The sequence below is a fragment of the Rhinolophus sinicus genome, linkage group LG07 (assembly GCF_036562045.2).
Source record: "Rhinolophus sinicus isolate RSC01 linkage group LG07, ASM3656204v1, whole genome shotgun sequence".
Taxonomy (NCBI): domain Eukaryota; kingdom Metazoa; phylum Chordata; class Mammalia; order Chiroptera; family Rhinolophidae; genus Rhinolophus; species Rhinolophus sinicus.
Genome location: NC_133757.1, coordinates 27177637 through 27204547, shown reverse-complemented (window position 1 = coordinate 27204547; position 26911 = coordinate 27177637). Strand labels below are relative to the sequence as shown.

Genomic DNA, 26911 nt, shown 5'->3' with positions numbered 1-26911 from the left:
CCAGATGTTCCCTGTCTCCACTGAAAGGACAACCAGTTCTCTGCTCTCCTCTAAAGTGCACTCTGGTTCTCAGAAGCACTGTCCATAAGATGACTACCACTGGAGAAGGGGCTGCTGAAGGATGCCTACAGAGCCCCAACGCTCCATTAAGCCTCTAATCCACTGTAGTCCCCTTTCTTCTCTGGAACACATTGGGTGTGGGTTAAAAACCCATTTGGATACTCCTGGCTTAAATGATCTAAAGCATTTCCAGCTCTTGGCACTTCTGACTTTTTCCTTGGAGGTGGGTGTGGGGACACAGGCCGACTCCTGGAGAACTACGCCACACTCAGAATTTTGAGAGCTTTGAGAGTTTTCCTTGTGAATCTGCTTCTGACTTACGTGATTAGAACTAAGCATGAGGGAATATTCCAAATTCGTGGCATTTCTGGGCCCAGCTTGAACTCTATTAGCTTTCTGTGAATAGAGAGAGTTCATTTATATCTGATACCACTTCTAGTGCCTGTTATACAAATGTGACTATTCCCAAGGCGGAAGAGGGTGGGTCAGAGGCATGCTGATGCCAGAGCTGAGTGCTGGGAGGTGGTACAATGCCTACACATGAATGAAGTCAGACAGCTGCTTTTGTACCCAGAGCATTTGTATGTGACCCCTTCAAGTGATTTTTCTATTCAGGGTACAGATGAAATCCTCAGGGACCCATGTTTTAACCATGGATACAACAGGGTCATAAATGTAAGTGAACTCCGCGACAGCCCCTGCACCAGGAAATTTCAGACGACTCTTCCATTCCAGCAGTTGAAAATCCAGGGCACTGGAAACTTTCAACAATGTCAGCAAAGCATCTTTAAACTCTTCAACACCAGTTACTGCCCTTACTCCCACTGTTCCTTCAATAGTATTTTCTTGCCTCCACTCCACGGGCAATTTGGGGTAAGTTTGTGAAATGATAAGGTATATTGGTTGGGATGATGTGGGCTGGAAATTATAGAATGTGTGCCTACAAAGAGTTTATATAATAGGATTTATTGTTCTTTCACATGATAATAAGCCTTGAGGTAAATAAATCAGGGTTTGTTCTTCGGCTTAATAATGTGAGGATTTGGGATCAGCTTTTCCATTATCTTCTTATGGTGTTAAGATGGCAGCTATGCTTTAAGTGTTATGTCTTTACATGGAAAGCCAAAGCAGGAAAAAAAAGAAGTTTCTCTTGCACGTCTGCAAAATTGTGTTCAATTTTGCAGAAGTGCAACAAACATCTTTATAGATGCCATTGGCTAGAATTTGGTGCAACATACACCTCTAAACCAATCTGTGGTAAAGGGGAATGGATTACTATGGTTGGTTTAGACTAATCATTGTTTATGCTCTGGAACTGGGGAGTCTTTCCTGAGCACATAGCTTTCTCCTACCTGGGTAAAATCAGGAATCTGTGAGCCAGAAGAAGGGGGCTAGCTGGTTGATAGGCACCCATTAGGATCTGCCATATCTGAGAAGGTGGCTTTTTAGATGTCAGAGAAGGAGAAAACAGCAGTTAGATGTCTTGACTAAGGTTTTCTTCTATAAAGACATTTAGGACATAGAAACTTAGGAAACACTGAAGATAGCGTCATTTGCATTACATTTTGAAGAGTTGGGGGACTATTTGAACCCCAACTCCAAATTCCTTCCTTTCTTAGTTAACTCCAAAATAAAATATTTGAGCAGAGGAAGAAGTGCCCCTTGATGTGCTTACTCATGTTTTGGCCCTGGAGACCAAGCATTACCGTCATCATAGTTTAGTAGTGTATTGCTACCATCAGTCTGGTGCCACTTATTGACTAAGCACTATACAGACATTATCTCACCAAATCACTTAAGATATCATTTTATCATTCCGAGAAATGTCTGCCTTCACACTCTCCTTTTTTCAGAAAACAGATCAGTATGTGAGGAGGGAGGTTTAACTCTCCTCCAGAACCCCAGAAGGAGAGTTTCTCCCAAGATTTCTGGTTCCAGCCCAATGTCACAGAAAGAGCTCCCTGGAGAGAGCATAGGCTCTGTAATCATACCTGGTTTTAATCCTGGCTTTGCCACTTATGAACTATGTGAGCTCGTTATCCTTTGGTCTCTGGGAAAACAACAATGGGCAAGGTAATCTGTGCTCACCTGAACCATTGCCCAGACCACAGCTTCCCCTCCCCGCAAGGTTCCTGAGGGAAATACATGGCAAGAAAATGACTGGCAAAGTAATACTTGGTTACTGGTTGGCTCTAAACCCAAATTCAGAACAAACTAGAACCTCACCTAGATGCTCTATAGTTGAGCTGGCATTGGGTGCCCATGTTGGGCTTTTTTAGGCCAAGGCCCTTGCCTTGGATCCAACTACTAGAAGAGAAAGGAGGGTGCCACAAAGGGACGGACGGTGGCCAGGGATGCTGGGGACAGCCAAGGGCTCTTTCCATTCCAGTCACTGCTGGGAAGTACGTCTGAAGGAAAAGGAATATACACTTGGCTGTTGACTTTTTAACTTTTCTGGAAGTGTTGCCTTCTGGGAAATATGGCCCAATTCTTGCCTTCAAGCTTGAGTAAATGCTTCCTACTTGAGTGGTGGTCATGGTGATGGAATTTCTTGCCTTTAAATGTGATTCCTACAACCAAGGTAGGGAGAGGCTGAGTTGGGAAGGGGTGGAAGAGCCTTGAACTTCCCTGGAGGGGGAAGTTTTGTTTTGTCCCTCAGTCTCATAGAAATTGTTCTTCTCACAGCTTTCTGAATCTCAGTTTGGCAGTCTCCTTAGATTAGCTCACTGCCTTCCTCTGAATAGGATCTTTCTTCTCTGAACGTAGCCCTCAGGATCAGTACTGTACCTATACCTCTATTCCTGCTTTGGCAATTTCTTTCTGTTTAGAATTTTTTTTCCATCCCCTCTGTAATTTCTCCCTAAATCCTAAAGATTTTTAAAAATCTGTTTTCTCATTTATAAAATGAGGACAGAAATACCTATATCTTTGCTAGATATGAGCGATAAGCCAGACAAGCAGAGGTAGACTGATGAGTGTCGTAACAAACAGGCCTTTGGGAACGGAGGGTCTGATTTGTAGTGTTTGCCAGTTGGCATGGTGTAAGCACTCCCACAATGGCCTGTTTTAAGCTATTAACATGATATCAACTGGATCACAATACTCCTGGAGTTTTAACAATTAGCTCTCATGAGTGGGTAAGCACCAGTCTCAGCATATGGCCGCAAATAACGAAGCAGCGAAAGAAAAACTAACATATCGTAGCACCAGGTGGGCCCTTATAAAGGTTAGTTCTTTCTCCTAACAGGTCTTATTCTAGGCTGTCACTCCTGCAGGAAGTTCCCACTGCAAAGTCCTGCATCTTGAAGCATATAACTATATGCAACACAAAAACCCAGTTGCATTTTCATTATTTCCAAAACCAGTTAGCCACAACAAAAACAGTTAGAATTTTCGCCACAACTGCATTCAGCCCCGATGACATAATTCTTAGTTTGTAAGTTGAGTATTAAAAACTGTCACTACTCTTGTCAGTTTGGCTACACCGTGGCTTTGGTTGCTGGACAGAATCCCATTTGCAGGCAAATTAGAAACGCCAAAAAAAAAAAAAGAGGGAACATCTGTGGGGAATTAATTATGTGGTAATTTAGGAATTTTTAAAAACATCACATTGTATCACTTATATAAACAAGAAAGGGTATAAACAAATTCAATAGGGAACTGGCATTGCAGAACATTAAAATGTATTTATATATGTGTACATACATATTCATGTGTGCATTTGTGTGTGTTTTTAGCCCTGAGCTTCCTAGTAGCCACGGGGGGGAATAAAGCATAATCAGATACATCATTTTCATTATACCTAGCACAGCAGGTGGCTGCTGGCTGCTCACGCTCATGGCAGCGCCAAGGAGAGCTGCTGTTCATAATCTTAGCTGTAGAGGGCACAGCTCACTGGATAGAACTGGTGACCTCAGTGTTGGGAGCACAGCGGTCCAACCACCTGAGCCACCAGGCTGACCCCTGACAAAGGAGATTTTATTAGACAATGGCTTTGATCGTATTTTTTAAAACTGCAATTTAAAATTTCTTTTAGCAACTTTAACGCAGAGGCATAATATTAAAAAGTGATAGCAATTCTGTGATGGACTGAGGCGGTATAGGTTTTTGATATTCATCTCAATAGAAGGAAAGAATTCAGAGTAGCTGGAAGAGGGGAGAGACATAGTGTTCAAATCATCTTCCATAAATATTGATTATCTAAGCCAACAATTGACGGAAGATGAGGGGCTGACTTTTTGAGGCTATGTTCTCTGAAGATGGCCTAGAGTGCTCCTCTTCTGAGCTGTTGCTTAAATATGGACCCACAGGTTCTACACACCAGTCAAGTAAAGGTTTACACAGTAAGGTTGATTCCTAATCTGGAATTTAGGGAGCTGATTGCAGATTTTGACCTCAGTGGGAGGGCATGCCATCTGCACCTAAAGGCACAGTCAGCAATTCCTAGAGCAAGCCAGTATTTCCCGCAAGGGCTGCCTTTGGGTCAGTTCTGGCAAAAGAACATCTGATGGATTGAATCTCCAAAGTCCTACCCCATGAGTAGCATCAGGATGACTTTTTTCTTAAAGATATTTAAAGAGTCACCTACCACTGCCACGGGGCGAACCACAGCCACTTAGTAAACCATCTGGTTTTGAACAGTGTATCTTCCTGGGGTACTAAAAGAAGAAGGTAGTTTCTGTCACTCAATATAATTCTTAGGATTAAAGGTGGGAGCATTATGAATAAGGTTAAAGTTCCTTATTCATTACACAATATATGTAAATCTGGGGGGAAAATTCACACTAAACCTTATCGTTCCATCCCATTATCACTTATTTTTCTGGGTTCAATTCCAGTGCATATTGGTATAAGCAATATCCCACTCTAGGAGAGACTTTTCCAAGGGATTTCCGAGGCCAGCTTAGATAGTAAACCCAACCAAGTGGATTTCTGAAGAACATATACAGACATGAAAACTACCACTTAGGCCCTGGCACATGGAAGACTTTCAAAAGAGATTGACAGGTAGATGGAAAGAAAAAAAAAATGAATATAATATGAATAAACTGGTCCTGGAGCCAGAGGGGAGAGGAAATAGATGGCCTTATTCTAGAGCTCAACTGCCTAAAAAAGAAAGATGAATACGGTACATTTCCAGCTCAGACAGCAGGTTTCACACTTGATTCTAATTCTAAGACTTTTTCTCTACTATGCTAATTCTGTGTGTGTGTGTATTTTTTAATATATGTATATATACACATATACATACATGTGTATGTATACACATATGTGTGTATGTATACACACGTATACATATATATAAAAGTAACATGATTATCTTAGAAATTTAAAAAAATATATAAAGGAGAGGGGATTTCAAATATTCAAATTTGATTCAGGTGTTAAACAGAAGGCCATATTTATTTTAATTTCTATTCCTTATATAATAGTATTAGTCCATGATTGCATATTGTTATTTGACTCTATTTTGAAAGAGGGCTCTCAATCATAACCTGCAGAGTCAAGACAACAGCTAGAGCAAAATACTGAGGCTGTCTAGACCAATCATTCTTTGTGTGTGTGAGTGTGTGTGTGTGTGGTAAAATATACATAATATGAAATTTACCATTTTAACTACTTTTAAGTGTACAGTTCTGTAGAATTAGTACATTTACATTACTGTGCAACCATCACCACCATCTGTCTCTAGAACTTTTTCATCTTCCAAACCAGAAACTCCTCCCATTAGACAAAACACTAACTCCCTGGTCCTTTTTCCCCTCAACCCCTTGCAACCATCATTCTACTTTCTGTTGCTATGAATTTGACTATTCCAGGTACCTCATATAAGTGGAATCATATAATATTTGTCCCCTTGTGACTGACTTATTTCACTTAGCATAAATATCCTCAATAGATGGGTCATTCTTAACTCTTGAAAGGATTGCAAGACTCTTTGAAGAATGTGATGAAAGCTAAGGATCTTCGAAGCAGGAAAATGAACATATAAAGGTATGCCGAAATATTTGTGTATAATTTAAAAGACATTATATCATGATCCCTTGAGGTGAACCTAGGAACTCCACATTACAGCCCTTAATCTAGAACAAAAACTACATAGAAACTAGAGATTAAAATAGAACTATGAGCCCAAGCAGGGCAGTGGCATGGAGTGAATGCCACCCAAGTGTCAGAGGTCAAACCTATTTTGAAGTATGGGAAGCAAATACAGACACCTATGCCAGAGACAAACGACCCTGTAATTGTACTCCTGTCTCTAAAATGCTTCCTCCCAGGGCAGAGCCCACCTCAGATCTGATAATACAGATTAGTAAAGCAAGTTAAAATGAGTAATCAAGTTAGAATGGGGGGTAGGGGAACATATCAAGTGGTTAGTTTGGAGGCAGAATCTTGAGACTGTAATTCCTGTTCCTTCTATGACTATAAATGCTTAACTGAATCTTTTTTCCAAAGTACTTTCAATATGTTTTTGATTTGATCTTTGGAAAATGATTTAACAAACCCTTCTTCTTCCTTTATGGATAAATTTGGCTCTAGGTTAACTTTCTGGATTTGTTTCCCTGGTAACCTGATAAAGGTGGAATGTCAGTTACATTACCAGGCAACAGTTCTCATGATAAAAATGACCCCGAAATAAATTGCATCTGGTCTGGAAGAAATTATAAATGAACTATGCCTTCTTTGCGGGCTTCTCTAATGTGCATAAAGGCTCTATGTATGTGGGATCTGTAACAAAAGGCTTTATTTTTATAGCCCTTGGTACCATCCATCATACCATGTTATTTGTTGGAGTTCTGCTGCCTTCCCCAAGAGGGCAGGGATTTTCATCTGTTTTGATCACTGCTTAGAACAGTTGGTATTCAGTAAATATTTGTTGAATGAATGAATGAATGACATGCCGTGAAAAGTCAAAGAAGAGGTGGTATGAAAAAATAGGGCTATTGATTTTGGCAGTTAGGAGCTTACTGGTGATTTTAATGAGTACAGTTTCAGAAGCCGTGTCAGAGTGGACACAGGGCTCCCTGGGAGATACTCCGAAGTTGAAGGAGCAGGGAGGAAGGTGGGTAATTGATGTCACAAAAGCAAGAAAAAAATCGTGAGAGGACAGACTGCTGTACTGAAACCAACTCAATTAAACTGAATAGGAATGCATGCATTGCATTTCTACGTAGGTTAAATGCACAAATTTCGGCAAGAATGTGTAGTCCTTACAGGGCGACATTTCTGTCTCCCCACTATGTCCTGTGGCCCTAGAAGACAGGGACAGTGTATTTTCTCATTTCTGGGCCTGCCAGAATATTGCATATTCTCAGTAAAATAACTTGAGTATTTGGAATATTCTAGGGAGAGGACCAGCATTCACAGACGCGTGGAGGTGGGAAATAATGAAGCACGTTCAGAGACCTGCAAGTAGTTCAGTGGGTTCCCACGGGGACCAGGCAGGAGACTTGCCTCTCATATTCTAGAAGCTTTTCCCCAAGCTTAAAGACAATCTTTTTGATCTTTAGATGACTTTGAGATTTATAATCTATGAACTCATACATCTGTAGTACAGGAAAATGGTGGTGATTTTAAAAAGACTGAGGATGAAGATATGGTTCAAGGGTTTGGAAAGAAAATTCTAGGCTTTGGAAGAAATGAATAACAATGTTTGGGTGGGCATACATGAGTAATGACCATTTCTGAGACTCATAGAAAATAGAATGTATTTTAAGCTCTAGGGTAAAAAAAAAAAATTACCCCCTACAGTTGTAAAGTGACCCAACCTTTTGAAAGAGAATCTGACAAGATATGTATGGATATTTAAAATATGTTCACCTCCATTTTTAAAATTGAGGTCTAACGTAACGTCAGTAAAATGTGCATATCTTAAAAATAATTTTTTATTTTTCAGTTACAATCTTATATTAGTTTCAGGTGTACAACATAGTGATTAGACATTTATATAACTTACGAGGTGGTCATCCGATAAATCTAGTACCCATCTGTCACCATATATAGTTATTACAATATTATTGACTATATTCCCTACGCTATATTTTACATCCCCAAGTGTGCACATTGCAAGGCCACAGCTTGATAGTTTTTAAGGGATACACCTATGAACCCATCATCTAGATGAAGATATAGAACATTCCCAACACCCTAAAAAGCTCCCTTGTACACTTTCCCAGTTGATAATCCCACTTCCAAAGACAACCACTACTCTAACATCTATCACCTAGATTAGTGTTGCCAATTCTTGAAATCAGTGTGTACTTTTTTTCCTGACTTCATTCATTCAGTATTGTCTGAGATTTATCTATGTTGTTGCATGGAACAGTAGTTTATTCTTTCATTGCAATGTAGTATTCCTTTGCGTGAATACACTGAAGTTTATCTAGTCATTCTATAGTTAATGGATATTTGAGTTGTTTGCAATTAGGGGCTATTTTGAACATTTTTTCATGTCTTTTAGTGGATATTTCCACTTATAAAATATGTTTACCTTCTGATCAAACATTTTATCCCAATAAATTATCCCAAGGCAAAGGTACAAAAATGCAAGTACATTGTGGCATATTTATAACAGTGAAAAATTAGAAAGCCTAAAAACTCATGAATATGGGATTATTTAAATAAATTATGATAGGTCCATACATAGTAACCTTTTATAGTCACTTAAATAAGTAAGGTAGGAACTTACCCATGATGTATTATAATCAAGTGAAACAAAGCAGGATTATAAAAAAAGATTGTATCTAGTATGATCACTTTTAGGTAAAAATAAATTTTAATATTTTACATACAAAGTTGGCAAACTTTCCACCGTGCACTTACACAGTGGTAAGCACATGGTAGAAAGTTCACAAACTTCATTGTCTGACCTTTGTATATATTTGCTGAAGTTATTAAACAGTACATCATTAAGTGTGTTTTTCTCTAGGGGATGGTTAGATTAAGGAGAGACCTTCATTTTTAACTGGTAATAATTAAATTCTATACAATAAACACGGGTTACCTATTTTGAAGGAAAAGAAATGAAGAGGGCAACTTTCATATTTTGAGAAATGAGTAACAGCAGGATTATGAGATGCTAATTGGAAGCTTCTGAATGTCAGGAAAAAATTTTCAAGAGCCTATAGCATGCAAAGCTTTGGGGGAATGGGGTGGCATGGACTAGGAGGCCCTGCTTACTTGATTGCTATGTATTACATTGAAGGCTTAATATTTTGCTAAATTTACCTACTTTTAGTAAAATTTTCTGTTTGTTCCTCCTCCTCCTCCTCCTTTTGAAAAATAATTTTTACTTATTTAAAAAGCAAATGTGACACCTTAGCAAAAGCAAGAGAATCTCTAAGTGCTTAACTCATCAAGCCTTTTGCAGGTAGAATGAGCTCTAAGATTAATTTCAGACAGTCTTTTTAAATATAACAATTTAAGGAAATATTTATTATAAAAATTAATAATGCTAATTATAAAAACTAATTACAAAAAGTTTAAAGAATCAATTCTATGTTGTCTACAAGATCCAACTATATGCTATCTATAAGAAACTCACTTTAGATTTAAGGAAACACATAGGCCAAAAGTGAAGATATAGGAAAAGATATTCTATGCAAATGGCAACCAATCAAAAGAAAGCAGAAGTGGCTATACTTACATCATACAAAATAGACTTTAAGTAATTGTCATAAGAAACTAAGAAGGACATTATATAATGATAAAGGGTCAATTCACCAGGAAAATACAACAATTATAAAATATATGTGCACCCTAAATCAGAGCACCTGAATATTTAAAGCAAACATTGACAGAACTGCTGGGAGAAATAAACAGCAATACAACAATAGCAGGAGAGTTCAATACCTCACTTTAAATAATGGATTGAACAACCAGACAGAAAATCAAGAAAGAAACAGCAGATTTGAACAACACTATAGACCAAATTGATCTAACAGACAAATGCAGAACATTCAACCTAACAGCATCAGAATATACATTTTTCTCAAGTGCACATCTAAGTTAGGTCACATAGTAAGTCACAAAACAAGTCTTAACAAATTCAAGAAGACTGAAATCATATCAGGTGTTTTTTTCTAACCACAATGGAATGAAACTAGAAACCAATAGCAGGAGGAAACTGGAAAATTCACAAATATGTGGAAATTAAACAACGCACTTTTGAACAACCAAAGTCCTCAAGAAAATATTAGCAAACTGAATTCAACAGCACATTAAAAGGATCATATATCATAACTAAGTGGGATTTTTCCATGGAATGCAATAGTGATTCAACATACAAAAATCAATGTGATACACCATATTAATAGAATGAAGGCTAAACATCAGATCATTTCAACAGATACAGAAAAAGAATTTGACAACATTCAACAGTCTTTTATGATAAAAACTCTCAACAAACTAGGAATAGAAAGAAATTACCTCAACACAATAAAAGCCATATATGAAAAACACACAGCTAACATCATACTCAGTGGTGAAAACTGAAAGATTTTCCTTTAAGATCAGGAACAAGGCAAAGATACCCACTCTTACCACTTCCACTCAACATATTACTGGAAGTCCACCCCAGAGCAAATAGGCAAAAAAAAAAAAAAAAAGAAATAAAAGGCAACACATCATAAAGGTAAAACTAAAATTGCCTATGTGCAGGTGACATGATCTTATATAAAGAAAACCCTAAAGACTTCACACACACAAAATAAACCTGTTAGAATAAATGAATTCAGTGAAATCGCAGGATACAAAATCAATATATAAAAATCAACTGCATTTCTATACATTAACAACAGACTATCTGAAAAAGAAATTAGGAAAACAATCCCATTTACAATAACATAAAAAAGAATTCTTAGTAATAAACCAAGGAAGGAGGTGAAATACTTGTACACCAAAAACTACAAAGTATAGATGAAAGAAATTAAAGAAGATAAATAGAAAGACATCCAGTGTTCATGGAAGACTTAGTGTTGTTAAAATGTCCATACTACCAAAAGTTATCTACAAATTCAATGCAATCCCCATCAAAATCCCAGTGGCATTTTTACTAAAATAGAAAATACAATTATAAAATTCAGAATCACAAAAGACCCTGAAGAGCCAAAACAACCTTGAGAAAAGAACAAAGCTGGAAGTACACTTCCTGATTTCAAAATATATTAAGCAATAGTAATTAAAACAGTATGGTATTGGCATAAAGACAGACTACATAGACCAATGGATCAGAATAGAAAGCCCAGAAATAAATCCACACATATGTGATCAACTAACTTTTGACAAAGGTGCCAAAAATACACAATGACGAAAGGATAATCTCTTCAATAAATGGTATTGGGAAAACTGTATATCCACATGTAAAAGAATGAAATTGGACTTATATCTTACACCATACACGAAAGTCAGCTCAAAATGGACTGAAACTATAAACCATAAAATTCCTAGAAGAAAACACGGGAAAAGCTTCATGACATTAGTCTTAGCAATGATTTCATGGATATGACACCAAAAGCCCAAACCAACAAAAGCAAAAATAGACAAGTGGAACATCAAACTAAAAAGTGTCTGCACACAGGACAGATCCAAGATGGCAGAGTAGATAAACACTATGCCTGTGTCCTTCCATGAACACATTAAAATTACAACTGAATTATAGAACAATCAACCTGGAGAACCATCTGAAGTCTAGCCAAACAGAAGTCCTATAACTAAAAATATAAGGAAGCCACAATGAGACTGGTACGACGGGTGGAGGTATGGAACAACCCCCAAACCTCCCCTTGGTGGTTGAGAATCAAGATACACACCTCGGCCACGAAGGCTCCCCCCGGAGGAGCGAGAAACCCCAGCCCCACACCAGGCTCCCCAGTCTGGAGTACTGGTGCCGGAAAGAGGAGACCCCACAATATGTGGCTGGCTGTGAAAAACAGAGGGGATTCCAACTGTTCGGGTGGGATGGAAGGCTGCAGGAAACCCAGACGTCCTCTTATTAAACAGCTCACTAACTCACAGGCACTCACCTTGGGCTCCAGCGGAGGGACAATGACTCAGGGGGCCTTGGAGATATACTGGGGCCAGACTGAGGAGTATGGCTTCAAGGGGAGGGCTGTCGGACAGTTGGCATTTTCCTAGTGAGAGGTTCTCCCGTGCAGCGGGCAGTCGGCCGCCATCTTTCCTATGTTAAGCCCGCCCCCACAGGCCAAATATGAATCTAATTGGCCTGGTGAGCTCCACTGCTCCACCCTGCTGACTCAGCTGGGACCCTGCCCCACCCAACTCATGTGCAAGCCAAGCAAATAAGTCATGGGGATGTAATGTACAGCACAGGAAATATAGTCAATAATATTGTGATAGCGTAGTGTGGTGTCAGATGGTTGCTGGACTTATCATGGTGATCACTGCCTTAGGTATATAAATGTTGAGTAACTATGGTGTACCCCTGAAACTAATGTAATATTATTATGTTAGCTGTATTTTTAATAAAAACCTTCAAAAGAAAAAAAGAAAGCAGTACAAAAAAACACTTTATAATTGCCATTCAGAGATAACTCTTAATACCTTTGTATAGAATTTTTCAGTTTTTATTTATTAAAAAGCCACATAGAATAGTTTTTAAAGATGGGATTTTTGTAAACTCTTCCTCTCTCTTCTCTTTTCCCCATCTTTCTTTCTCCCATCTCTCCTGGCGCTCTCATTAAAATGATAGAGAAAACTATAATAGCTACCAGCAGTTCAGAAATGCACGTCAGCAGCAAAGTGACTCCTCTTCCAGGATCTGAAGTACCAAAAATCCCATTAACTTACTCAACAGAGATTTCTAGGCACCTTCACGAGGGGTACGGCCTTCTGGAAAGTGAGTCGGTGTCTCTCTTGTGTTGGACACAGTGCAAAACTGCATTTTTCCCTTGCAGGCATTTTCAGCTTATTACTATGTGATGAAGTTTTTAAACCTTACGTCAGAGGAACCCCCCTCTCAGGAAAAGGTGATTGACACAGTACAAGAGTTCTGCTCTCGGCCTTGGGAAGAGGTAAGTGACTAGAAATAGCAGCTGTTACCGTGGCTGTGTGCCCTTGACAGCACGGAGGATGTGAGTCTGCCCTTCAAGTTGTGCTAATTTGATCAACATCCAGCACATGTTAGAGAAACCCAAATGGGGCACTCAGTTAGGAATGAGTTCATAGGCATTCCTTGATAACTTAGCATACAATGGCTTAAACAAAAAGGGTCTTATTTTTCTTAACTAATACGAAGTCTGGCAGTAGGCAGCTGTTGGGCATGGAGTCAGTAGCTTGACTCTATGTCAGCTGTTACTGCTTCAGTTCTGTTGTTATGCCTATTTCCTCATGGACACAAGATCTAGCTTCAGGGATCACAGCCATGTTCTAGGTCAGAAGAAGGGTAAAGCCAGATACATCTGTTTCTTTTCACAGGAAAGTGAAAACTATTCCCGAAACTCCTCAGCAGTTTCTCTTATATCTCATTGGCTAGGACTGGCTCGGAAAGCAGGGTGCAGGCTCAGAGCTTCAGATCCATCATGAGCTGCTTCCTGGAACCGGGCACATTGTTGCCCTCTCCCCTCTCCAAACCCCCAAATCAGAGTTTTATTAGCAAGGGAGATGGGCAATGCACAGAATCTGCCACAGACACCATTGCGGTAAGACCCTTTCTCTACTGCCCAGGTCCAAGATACCTCCTACTTATTCATAAATTTGGAGCACAAATTTTTTCTTGTCTGAGGCACTGAGTCATTCAAGATCTGGTGCTATTTGATGAAAGTTTTCCAGGAAGCAGAGAGGTATGAGGTCTACTCTGGTTAAAAAAGACAGATCATCTAGACATAGTTCAAAACAGCAGCTGTTTTAAGTTGACACAGTTGCAAAAGTGAACGGTGCTTTCATTCTGAAAAAATGCTATTAATTAAAAATTGATGCTGTTCTCATTGGCACTGATAAGAAGGAAGGTTGTGCAAGGGCCTGGAGGTTTGGAATTCTCCCGAAGTATTTTGTCTAACACATGAAGGAATGGTAGACAGGGTTTTTGGAAAGAGCCACTCAAATATGCCTGTGGGGACAGAGTCCCAGAGAGCAGTTTCCAGGCTCTCAGCCTCACGTGGAAAGGTGCTCACTTGGTAGTAAATGGCCATCAACTGTGATTGGATGGCCATCAGCTGTGGCTAGTTGGCCGTCAGCTGTAACCAGTGAGCCATTGGCCACTAATATAACTGCTGTGGCTACGCTAGCAGAAAATGGGGGCTAGCAAGAAGATGGTGGCTGAGCCTGCAAGCAGCACAGTGAGAGTTGAGAATTGTGTGGCTCCTGTTTCCTGGTTCTCCAACCCAGCTGCCAGCGAGAGTATAGTGGTATGACTCCCCTACCTATGGCTCCGTGGGTGTTCCTTTTTGGCCTCACCATATCCTGCGTTCTTATGTGGGGAACGGGACCAGAGACCCCGCAGGCCGCCCTGTGTAACAATGCCTCAGCACTACAGTTTACAAGACACTTACGGGAGGTATTTTGCAGTTGGTGGTAATCTGTGGAGGAAGATGGGCATCTTGGAGTTAAGGGAACTTGAGATCAGGCCTACGTGTGGCTTCTGAGGAAGTAGATTCAGGCTGCTCTTTGGAAAAAAAAAAAATTACTTCTTGTTCAGAGTGAAAGCTGTCAGATTTTCCTTCCTTACCCTCATCTACTTTTTTATTTCATCAGAATACATTAGGTTGGGAATCTTACAGTGTGCAGACCTGTAGGTCTGCTCAGATACATCACATGAGGAATTGCTCAGAGAACCCTGGAAATAAGCTCAGAAAGGCCTGCATTTGGGAGAAATTCTGAAACATTTGGAGGGGGAGGTATGGGGGAGGAGGAAGTGTGTATGTGTATGTGGGAGCGGCGGGGGGGGGGGGGAGCTGCAGGTTGGACCCAGACTCTCACCTACAGCTAGATTGTTGAGATGGGTGTTATGACCTAGTGTTCATTTTTTCAACTGCATTGTCCATCCGTATGGAAAGCATAGTTTTGTCAAGTACCCTGTTATAGGGTGAGTCTTTTCTTCTTTTCCTGACAACCTCAACATGAGGAAAGACTGCTACCCCAGTATGACTGTTGGGGAATGTCCCTCCTAGACACCGTTGGCAGACAGAGAACTAATGACTCTTCATTATATATGTGCTGAAAAGTGGGCAGATGCTTTATACATACTATAATTGTGCTGCCCGTCCCTGCTTTGGCAGGGGAAATAAAATGTAAAGGAGGGCGAACCATGGCCCCACTGGGAGAGCACATAGTACCAAGTCCACAAGCATTAACATGAGAAATTCTGAGGTAAAAAAGGTGAAGGGATTAAGAAATACAAATTGGTAGTTATAAAATAGTCACAGGGTGTAAAGTACAGCATAGAGAATATAGTTAGTAATATTGTAATAACTACGTATGGTGTCAGGTGGGTATTAGATTTATTGGGGTGATCACTTTATAAGTTACATAAATGTTTAACCACTGTGTACACCTGAAACTAATATAATATTGCATGTCAACTGTGATTGAAAAAAATGATTAATTCTGGACTGATAAACCAGGTAGATGCCATTGGTTTCTATATTGTTGGCTGCTAGCATAATTAACCCTCAGCAGGTTAGACTGCATAGCCAACGTACAGCTCCCCAGAAGGAGAGGGATAGGAATGTTGAAGAATTCAGAGAAACTAGGCCAAAATGGCATCCCCCCAACAGATAGGCCAGCCTTCAAGAACCTATAGGGTTGTAGCAGAGGATTCTTGGAATTCTGTGTCCCATAGTTTTTCTGTTTGACAAGTCTGCCAAGACTACATCAAATGGGAGAAGTCTTTCCACAAAGGAAGAGCAGAGGCAGTTATCAAAAGAAAAGGGTAGGGACCTGGACAAAGTCAACTGATGTTACTCTAAGTTCTCAGGAGAACGTCAGATGCAGAGGAGTTGATCAAAGATTAATTTCAAGGGCTGTGATCAAAAGACAGGTTCCAAGCTGGGTCACTCAGAGAATTCTATCAGAGCAGGACAAGGCAGGTGAGGTGTGGACTTAGCCTTCCAGAGACTGAGGGCTGGCAGGAGCCAAGTGAGAAACACTCTAGCAAGTAGTTAGGGTTTAGAGATGGGATGGTCCTTGTGAGGGGAGAGAAATCTGGGCAAAACTGGGGTGGGCAGGCAGCCAAAAGGGCCTACATATAAAATATCTAGCGTAATTCCTAGTACATGATATATGCTTAACAAATATAGAGGGTGCCAAAAAAATGTATACACATTTTAAGAAAGGAAAAAACTATTAAAATTGTAATACTCAATATACACCAATAACAAAAGATGAATACAAGTCATGTGGATACATTTTTTTTTGGTACCCCCAGTATTAGTTCTCTCTGCCTAGGTTGTCTGGAGGGACTATCTCAAGGACTGAGGAATGGGGCAACAGGAAGAACTCTGGGCTAAATTACAGATGTCATGGCCTGTTGCCCTCTGAGGGAAGGAGAGGAGCAGAGCAAGCTGTGGGCATCTGGGCACATATATTTCCAACAGCTAGGAGAGGTAAAGGCAAGGGCTGGCAAGCAGCCCTTAACATCTTCACTTAGGAATAGGGTAAGTAAACACATTAAGGACTCAAGACCCCCTTGCATGATGCCAAAAAAAAAAAAAAAAAAAAAAAAAGGTGAGGTAAGGACAGAGGACAGGTGAGATGTTGAAAATTTCAGCAGTCCTGAGCAAAGTGCTTCCTAAACTGTGTTCCAGAGCTGTTTCTCAAACTTCATTGTATATGTGATCACATTCTGCATTGGTGGTTCTGGGTGAGGACTAACCAGCTGCTAGGAGATGCTGATGCTGCTAGTCCAGAGATGAAACTGAGTGGCTTTTTATGACACCGTTTCCTTAAGATGCTTAGAGACTCTGAACCAAAGGCTCTGGTCAAGAGCATATAGAAAAGTGATGAAACAAAATGAATGGATTTGTCATGCAAGGTTTTTCACACCTTTAACATGCTAATCTGATTGTGAAACTCGAGTTTCACAAGGGGTGAAAAGGTATACTAAAATTCCGTGTTTCTGACCTACTGGACAACAGAAATGACTTTTTTCCTGTAGTACTTATTAATATATCTCATGGAACCCTGAGAAGAAGTTCCTCAAACAGACCCTAAACTATACACCTCTGCACCCACTGCGCACCATCCCCAGAGCCCTCTGGAAAGGCCAACTCTCAGGTCTGTGTGAGCTGGGGCTTTCCCCTTTTGACTAACTAAAAAAGAGGTTACAGAGAGGTGCTTGTTGTACAAGTATGATACGTCCTTCACTTCACTTCCAGCTGAAGATACATTTTCGTGAAGTGAAGGAGAAGTACCTGAGTGAATACTGCTTTTCCGGAGCCTACATTATCTCTCTCCTTCAGACGGGTTATCACTTCACACCTGAGTCCTGGAAGAATATTCATTTCATGGGCAAGGTAATTTGGGTACCTATTGGGTTGGGGGAGGGGTTGGATGGATGACAGAGCAGCTTTGACCTTGAAAGAGGTAGGAGTCAATCTGGTTTAAGTTGTGGCCTGAAGTCCTTTCTACCATTTCACCTCTAACCTAAGCTACCATTTTTGTGTCAAACCCTCCTGGGTCTGTCTACCAGCCAGTTGTGGCTATCCTACCTAAGGAGAGCTACCTGCACGCTTAGCCTCTCCTTTCTGGTAACATAACAGTGACGAACTCCTTGTAAAACAAAACATGAGATATTAAAGTAATATAACAGTATTTTAGTAGCCACAGTGATTTTGTGCGCTGCCTTAAGCATTCAGAATCCCAAAGGCCCCTTCCATGATTCTGGAAAGGGTGATCATGGTTTCTCATAAAGGGTGAAGGCTTTGTTGGTTGTAGCTTCAAGGTTGACCAATCTGAAAGCTCAGTGTGAAGAAAGGTATGAGTGGCTGTGAATAGGGGTCTTCCCTTAAAAGCCAGCCTTAGTGGGAATCCTAAGGAAGCAACCTCACTGTTCTTTACCATAGCGCCACCTGCAGGTACAGGAAACATTTACATGGGCTGCGTGCCTCATGGGCAACTCATACTTGAAAAATATCAAGAGCCCTGTTTCTCTACCTTTTAAGCCCATACTCACTAATGGCAAAAACAATCACCCCCTATATTAAATATGGTGATTTCAAGCAAAACAAAACCTTGAGGCAGAGGAGGATGTAGCAGCCTTGAGGATACTAGTTTTGTTACGCTCTTTTCAAGACTGATCTTGCAGATTCAAACACAAATCTTTTCCTTGTTTTAATACCCCCGTCTTCCTCCCATTCCATCAGTTTATTTTGTCTGTTTGAAGGATACATCTATATCAAGTTTATGAGTGATCTGTATTCTCTGAACTCCAAGGAATGATCCAGTATTTCTGAACCCTAGGTGATAACACAATTCTGGAGCCTTCCTTGACACACAGCTAAGGTTCCTATCCCCCATAAAGGGAAGTGTACAAACTATTAATTCCCAGTATTGGCAAGGGGTCAGGGGAAAGGAACATTTCCACCACTGCTATTGGCTGGAATGTAAATTAGCACCTCAGGGGAGATTGTATTGGCAATAAATATGTGCTAAGTCTTAAAACATGCACTTCATTTTATCCAATTAACTCCATTCTAGGATTTATAACTAATTGGATAAAGTGAGTAAAAATGAACTTATAAGGCAGTTCATGCCAGGGATGATGTTACAGAAATCCTTTAAGAGACATGGGATGATGTTTACAAGGTATTGTTAAGTGATTCTACATAAAATTTGATTCAATTTTTGTAAGAAAAAAACATCACAGAGACGACTGAAAGGATATGTCACAAAATGATAATAGTAACTTCTGAGTGGTGAAGTATAGATGGTTTTTATTTCCTTTTTTAGAATTATCTGTACTTTCTAGCTTTTCTACCACAACCATGCATACAACTCAAGTAATAAAAAAATTTTCAAAATTATTATTCATAGACTACCTATATTCCAATAAGTTTTGAGGCAGCTGGAATATATTCCTGGGAACATGAAAGGGTCAGAGCATGTTTTATCCTTTAATGAGAATCCTTTCTCATGCATATGCACAGTCTTCCAACTTTCATAAAGTGAGATTAACTTGCTGGGATTATTCTCCAGTTTTTCCCTAGTTGAATCATAAAAAAGTCCTAGTTTTACATGGATGAGATTCCTGACACCAACATAGATGTAAAAGGCCAGGGACAATCATTCTCTTAGCTTTTGCCTGCTTCCTGTCACTCCCCACTGCCCTCCTCCCCTCTCCCACCCCCACTTTCACAGAAACAAGAGGAATGCAAATCTCTAAAGGCCTATTTAAATTCTTCTAGGCCGGAGAATTGGGCAGTCCATCATCAAATTCCTCTGAATTTTGGGAATATAGTAATAAGGCTCCAAACTCTCCTTCATCACTGGTTCCTGTTCATTTTCCCCACAACCAAATTCCCCGTTTAGAAGGTAGAAGTAATCCAGGTAAAGAACTGAGTGTGATGCTCTCCACCTCCTGGTGGATCAGTGTGACGGACGGGGTTGCTCGAACGCTCATGCTCATGTAGCCTCCGACCAGAAACAACAAACTTTCCCCACTATTTGCAGATCCGGAGCAGTGACGTGGGATGGACTTTGGGCTACATGCTGAACCTGACCAACATGATCCCAGCGGAGGAGCCGCTGTCTGCACCTCTCTCCCACGCCACCTATATCTTCCTCATGGTCCTCTTCTCGCTGATCCTGGTTGCAGTGGCCATCATAGGCCTGTTCATCTTTCGCAAGCCTTCATATTTCTGGAAAGATATGGTATAGCAGGAGCAGCTGAAATCTGCTGGCTGGAGTGAGAAAAAAACTTGCCCAGGGAGCCCTTTCCTCCACAGGTCATCCTTCCTTGCTCACCAAGGCCAATCTTGACCAGTATGAAGATTCCTTGGCTTTGCTGACGCCTTTCCTTGGGAGGTATTCACCACCTTCTGCCTCAAGGACTTCCCGGCGGACGTTGTCTCTTTCTAGAGTCTTTCCCAACTCCCCCTTTCTCTTTTGTATGCTGTGTTTGTGTAGGTCTTAAAAACCTGCCACATTTCATGATCTTTGCTTTATAAAAGAACAATACTGGCTTTGTCCAGAAGAACAGAGTCCTGAGTCTGAGAAGTTACACTGGTTAAAAGAATCTGAATCTCAGCTGTACTCTTACAGACACTTTCTCGTTTCCCGTTTATTAAGAAAGCCATACAATCAATGCCTTTGGAGAGGGCAGACACACATCCCATTTCCAGCCTGCTCTCTGCATGGGAGAATTTTCTATTCTAGGCAAATATGTGCTAGGGCCAAAGACTCGAGGAATTTATGTGCTTGTGCAGTAATACAGTACTTAGTCCAACTCATAATGGGGCTATGGATGAGTCACATAGTCCTAGGTGATACCAAAATGCTACAGAGTGGAACGCCCAGAGCAGAGATTTTTAAAAAGCTGATGTACATATAGACACTCAGATAGCACGGCGTACTACATGATAGGTGTGTACATGTCAGGAAGAAAGATATACTTACAACGCAGGTTTGGGAAAATGCATCCTCCACTGCATTTATTGGGGTTTTGTTTTTATTGTAGTAAAATACATATAACATAAAATTCACCACTTTAACATGTACAATTCAGTGGCATTTAGTGCATTCACAGTGTTGTGCAACCATAACCACAATCTAATTCCAGAAGATTTTTATCACCAAGAAACTGGCTGGAAACAAGACCATTCCCGGCTGGCTGAAACCACAAACCTTTCAGTTATGCTAACCAATTGTACCACAAAGATGCTATTGGGTTTTAAAGCCATGCCGTATCTTACTGTCCCAGGTTTTACTTTAGTGAGGAGAGCTACATTAGTGTCGAGTGGCATGCCTTTTTACTGTCACTTGCCAGGACCCAGGTCTGAAAGTGTTGATGCCATCCATCATACACGTCTGGGCTCTATGTGCTTATTCCATGGAACATTTTTCAGCTATGACCTTGTCACGGAAATATGAAGAGGCCCTGTACCTCCTTCCTTTAAGGATTGCTGTAAGAGTTAACTGTTGCACAGGATGGACTGGTGATGTATGACTGACCTTGCCCCAGGCTCTCCATCTCTGGATCTGGGGACTGACAGTCGGGTGGATGCATGGCAGGGGGAGGTGGAGTCGAGGAAAAGCTCTCCCATATATAGAAGCCAAAATAATTCAACTTAATTAGGGTGTGTGTGTGTGTGAGAGAGAGAGAGAGAGAAAGAAAGAAATATAAAAGCTTCACCATAATAAGAAATAATACAATGTTAAGTTTTGAAAAAGTATACTTCATTTTAATTTTGTATCAGTCAAGACCTCTGTAAGAAAAATATGGTACAATCAAACTGAGTAACTAAGGAGAGTTTCATAAAGTGACTATATCTAAAAAATTAACATTTCAACATGTAGTTAATATAAAAATCATGAATGAGATGTTACAGCACATCTTAATCAGGACTAGCTACATTTCAAGTGCTCAATAGTCACACGTGACTAGTAGCTACCGAATTGGACAGCACAGGTCTAAAAATACATTCAAAGCTACAAGGACACACACAACAATCCTCTGTCCTTCTCGAGGGGGTATTTTTTTTTTAAACAGTTACAGATGCTATAACATTCTTGCTATTATTTATTATATATGAGTTTAACATTATTCTTAAACAAGCTTTTAAGATCCCGGCTCTGAATTTCACTTTCTCAGGTTTTGTTGCCTTTTTTTGTGAAGGCAGAGATGCCTGTTATTCAGGCCAACATGCCTGATGAAAGACCTTTGGAAAATCTGGATTCAAAAATAATACAAGACAATTTTGATACTTATATTTTATAGTCAAAATGTAGATAAATGGTGGGCAGTTTTTAAAGCGAACTACTCAGCACCAATTGCTGTTTTTCTTGATGGTAAATCATAATGTTCTCTCAGCTCTGCAAGCTATAGGCATACCATAACTGTAATCAGTAGCTTAAAAATATGACCTTTTGTGCTGTTCCCTATCTCTTGAATTTTTACCTCTATAATAGTCAACTGAACCATCTTCTTGGAATACACAGGAAGGTGAAAGTCCCCGTGAAGAATATGCTGTGAATCTGCTCTGTCTCCTGTAGTGAAATTCATCTGAAGGATGTATTATTCTTCGACTATCTTCTGGATGGACCAGTCTAATAATATAACAGAAACAATTTATTTTTAAACTTTTTATTATTAGAATTTTCAAACACAAGTAGAATAGAATACACATCCATGTGCCCATTACTTCATCAATTATCATCATTTTGTCAATCTTACAGAAACAAGTGTTAATTATAATCACAGACGGAACAGGATTCAAACTTTATGGAGGGCAATGTGCAAAAGAAGTAAATGTGTTTTTAGCAATGGTCAAATGATGAAGTTAGGCAGAATCCTTGCATGATGCAACATGGTAAAAGTAAACAGATGGTTATGATCCTTAATACTATAGAAGAATGCACTTTGCATGGAAGGAGGGATACATTTGATAGGCCCCTCTTCATCCTGCTGGGAGAATTAGGACCACAGCAGCTATATGTACCTATTCGCTTTTAGATGATGAAGTTAAAGAGAGGAGCAGAATGACTTTGGTGTAGCAGCAAATCGATGGCTTATGTTACAATCTCTTCTAGAAAAGTTCTTTGCAACAGAGAAGCTGAAGAAGGCTAACAAATCACCTATTTTAAAGCTTTTTGTTTTTTCAAAATTTTTAAAATTTTTGTTTTTAATACATATTTAAACCTAAAACCTCTCTTTTAATAAACATCTACTAAAATATACATTTGTGAGATAACTCTAGCAGGGTTTTAATGTAAATGTTCGATAGTGTCTATAAAGAACTCTATTTGTTTTCCTGCTATACAATCCCTTCTTATCCAAATTGCTAATATGCTGCGTTCTGAGGCCTGTCAGTTGTGGGTAAGTTAAAAGGAAGAGAGCAGGAGGAATCCTGACTTGGCTGTCACCTGCCTTCCCCCCTACCCCCCACCCCACACACAAACCAAGGTCTCTTTTGGTTTATCTAAACTTTTCCTTTGGGTCTCTCCAATTGACCAGACCACCTTTGAACCATTTGAACCCTGTCTACAGTAGCTGAAGAAGTTAGGGAAGTAAAAAAACTAATTTGAAACAAAATCTCCAATCTAATTTCTGTGTAATTTAATACAAATCAATATGTAATATCCTTTTATACTGAAACTTATTTTGCATAGGCTACTTGTAACTTTTACCCCACAAGTGGTACTGAGTGACAAGATAGGAGAAAAAGGAAGCCGATAAAAGGCTTTTTCTTTTATATGCTCTCTTTTGAATACTATAATCCTCCTAACCCAGACCATCATCAGTAATAGAGAGGTTGTCCTCAGGGAAGTGAGAGATTTTTACTGACCAACCTTGTCTTTTATCTTGTCCAGTGAGAAGACAGTGAGCTGGGGTCAGGATGTAGACTCAATCATGAATGGAGCTAAGTTATCATAAAGGAAATGAAACCTAAATTTCTGGCTTAACTGGTATCGTTAGCCACAGGAAACCCGTGCAGATGAACTGATTAACCAGTTTTACAACCCCAAACCATAGGGAGAGGTGCCAGTCCTTTCAAAAGATTGTGCCCAGGACCTGCAGAAGCTGTATATAAACCCTGAACACATGTGAATTCAGGAAACACTTGTCTTTTAACATGTTTACACGTCAATGGTAGCAATTAGGGACAAGTTTGAAAAAGCTGGTTTCACAGCTAAATCAATATTTACCTCTGACTTCTGCTTCTGTGATTATCAGTGCCATATTTCCTGTGAAGTGAACAAAGTAAGGAAGATGGATTAGATGCTGGTAGAAAAGTTAGTAGAGAAAAAAGAATAGCTTCCAAAGCAAACTAAGATAGGTCATATTAGGTTAGGTGAGAGTTCACATCGATCCAGGTATATGTGTAGGATAAGATTATATAACTGGACAAAACATTGTGAATTAGGAGGAAGGCACACAACTTTCTCTCATTATATGTCTTCATCTTCTTTCTCAAGCCTTCTCTGTTCTATGGTCTTATTTTTTATTCACTGCTGCCTTTCCCTGGCTTCTTTTTATTCCCCCCCACCCTTTAAAGTATCCTTTCTTCCTCGTCTTGTTTCCCTTCAGGATGTCATGCTTCACCCTTCTCCTTGCTTTGTACTTCAGTCTCACTGGGGCCACTGCTCTCCTGATGCTCCCATCTATCTAACGGCACAGATGAGAAAGTGCTGAATGACAGAGAAGAGGACTACAAGTTGTGTATATTAAAAAATAATTCTGTAGCACATCTAAGAGGTATATTTTTTTTTTTAAATACTTGTCTAAAAATAGTGGCATTTCTGTGAAAAAGCTGTTTCTGATATTTTTTACTTCTAGCTTATGGTCAAGAATTAAACCATTTAAATCTAATTTGTTGTATTTACTTCAATCCTGGGGAATAACTTAAAAGGAAAATTTCTAATTCATAGCAATCAAAATAAATCTTGATTATACCTTGAATCTATACAAAAACAAATCTGCATTTTAGTTTTGGGTGATAATTTATACCATTTTTGAATGTTTATTCAAATACCCTAATTTGAAAAAAGACTGTTTTGTTGGACTCAACTACAGTTCTTTCCAAAAGGACTCATCTAAATACCAATCAGGATTTATGTTATGAAGTGTGTGGTCCTGAAAAGATCTAGGTTTCGGTAAGGAAGCTTCCTGTTTAAAGTCCAAGTCTTCCACCAGAATCTGTTCTTGTGGTTCCCTAGGTGGGAAGTAACAGTAAGATACTTGCTTTGGTCCAGTTCCACTGTTGAAATCAAAATCTCTTAACTGCATTTGTTTTTGAAACTTTGGAAAGGATGGTAGTCTTTGTTCAAAATCTCTATTAACACATCTTTTCAATGGCATTTTCTCTGAGAAATCACTGTTGGAATGGTCATGTAAAGGTCCCAATGTGTGCTCTGATACTTCATCAGTATACTCAAAATCTTCCAAATTCATTTCATCATGAGAATAGGGACGATGGAAAGGTTTTTGCCTTTGAAAACCACCTCTACTGAGGTAATTAAAACCTCGTCTAGGCAACTGGTCCTGGTACTCATGGCGGTTATGGAAAGATCGTTGTTTTTGTCCCTGACTTCTATTAACAAAATCAAAATCTTGAGATGGAAATTGTTCACAAAAAGTATCATAGGCCTGATGATTCTGAACAGAATGTCTCCTTTTTCTGCAAACTTTGCTAACAAAATCAAAATCGTCTCCAGCGTCTGCTTCATGGAAGTCACTGTGAGGCTGCTGATCATGAAATGCTCTTCGTCTTGTTCCAGGTAACTTGTAATCTACTTCCTCTTGGGAGAGATCATAACACTGGTGATCACCAAAAAATGAACATCTTGGTCCTGGTCCTTTGTCATCAAAATCCCAGTCTCTCAGGCGTCTCTCCTCTGGCACGCTGTCACTATACCGGTGTTTATAAAACTCCCCACGCCTCTGCACGGGTTCATCGCTGACATAATCGTAATCTTTTATCAGCACACCATCATCTCCAGGGTGCTGGTCATTAAGAAGACTGGACCTTTTCCCAGACCTGTAGGGGGAAAAAATGGTATAAATCCTTAGGATTTAAAAAATAAATACAGAATAAATGTTAGGCTATTAGCAAAATCTCCTTTTACTCATCAGGACATAAATTTACTGTGATGTCCCCTAAACTGGGTTGTGCCTCATTTTCATTTTTCTCCTTTGTGTTTGCTTATGAACCCAAAACTCTCCCCTGCAACTATCAACTTGTAAATTTCAAAACAAAAGTGTGTTCATGTTAAAAAGAATTTTTCTTTTTCCTAAAAACTGGTGAACAACACATTTCACATCATCTTTTCATTTAAAGGAATGTGTCATACATAACCAGATAACTTTTGCCACAATTCATCTGATGGGTTAAAGAAGTAACCTTACAAACACCGCTGATGACACGCTGGATTATTGTATTAACTTCCTATCAGAAGAAATAAAAACATGTTGATTTTTATATAATTTTACATCTAAAAAGGATTAATAGATCTTATATAATATTTCATATAAATATTACATTTGGGCTGTTTCCGGTTTTTTACTATTATAAATAAAGTTGCGCTGAGCATTCGTGTCAGGTTTCTGTGTGAACAAGTTTTTATTTTTCTGGGATAAATGTACAAGAGTGCAATTGCTGGATCATGTTAAATCCATTTTTAGTTTTCTAAGTAACTGTGCTAAACTGTTTTATAACATAAAAAACACATCAACTTGAAATAGAGTTAAAAAGAGGAATAGATAGCCATAGCATTTAGAATGAAAAAAGATAACTTATTAAAAACCCAGGATAAGATACTATAATTGACCATAAAGTTAGCACTTTGCTTTTTAGCCAACAAGTTCTAACTTTAGAACTTGTTTGTTTCATAAAAGTAAACTTCTCTTTGTTAGAAAAGCAAAATTTTCTAACTTTTGTTTCATAAAAGCAAACAAAAGCCAAGCTAAACAAAAATAAAACAATAACCTCCACCCCACATATTGTCTGAAAAACAAAACAACAGTTTCTGGTACTAACTTCTAAGAGAGATTTTCACAAGGATTTTTCATAAGGAACAGGAACAAAATAGTTATTTTGAATTGTGAAGATAAATGCTTCCCAAGAATGGGCATAGAGATTAAATGAGTGAATGAGATTATGTTAAAGCAGATATGAAAGGCCATGGTAAGCTGAAGAGCTCTGTGTACCCCCTTATATATTTTATGCATATCCTATGATGC

The 26911-nt window shown here is 39.3% G+C and overlaps 2 protein-coding genes across 2 annotated transcripts in view; one reads left to right on the top strand and one right to left on the bottom strand.

Annotated features, from left to right (window-relative positions):
* Window positions 1-24541, top strand: part of ENTPD1 (ectonucleoside triphosphate diphosphohydrolase 1) — a 98344-nt gene extending 73803 nt beyond the window's left edge. The window contains exons 7-10 of the mRNA XM_019724764.2: window positions 676-933; window positions 12975-13091; window positions 17391-17528; window positions 19684-24541. Of these exons, the coding sequence (XP_019580323.2) occupies window positions 676-933; window positions 12975-13091; window positions 17391-17528; window positions 19684-19890 (720 nt within the window). The 3' untranslated portion in view covers window positions 19891-24541. The remainder of the gene's footprint in view (window positions 1-675; window positions 934-12974; window positions 13092-17390; window positions 17529-19683) is intronic.
* Window positions 21387-26911, bottom strand: part of LOC109443880 (uncharacterized) — a 37499-nt gene continuing 31974 nt past the window's right edge. The window contains exons 9-11 of the mRNA XM_019724763.2: window positions 24915-25709; window positions 23878-23916; window positions 21387-22278 (exon numbers count right to left, since the gene is read on the bottom strand). Coding sequence (XP_019580322.2) covers window positions 22083-22278; window positions 23878-23916; window positions 24915-25709 — 1030 coding nt within the window. The 3' untranslated portion in view covers window positions 21387-22082. The remainder of the gene's footprint in view (window positions 22279-23877; window positions 23917-24914; window positions 25710-26911) is intronic.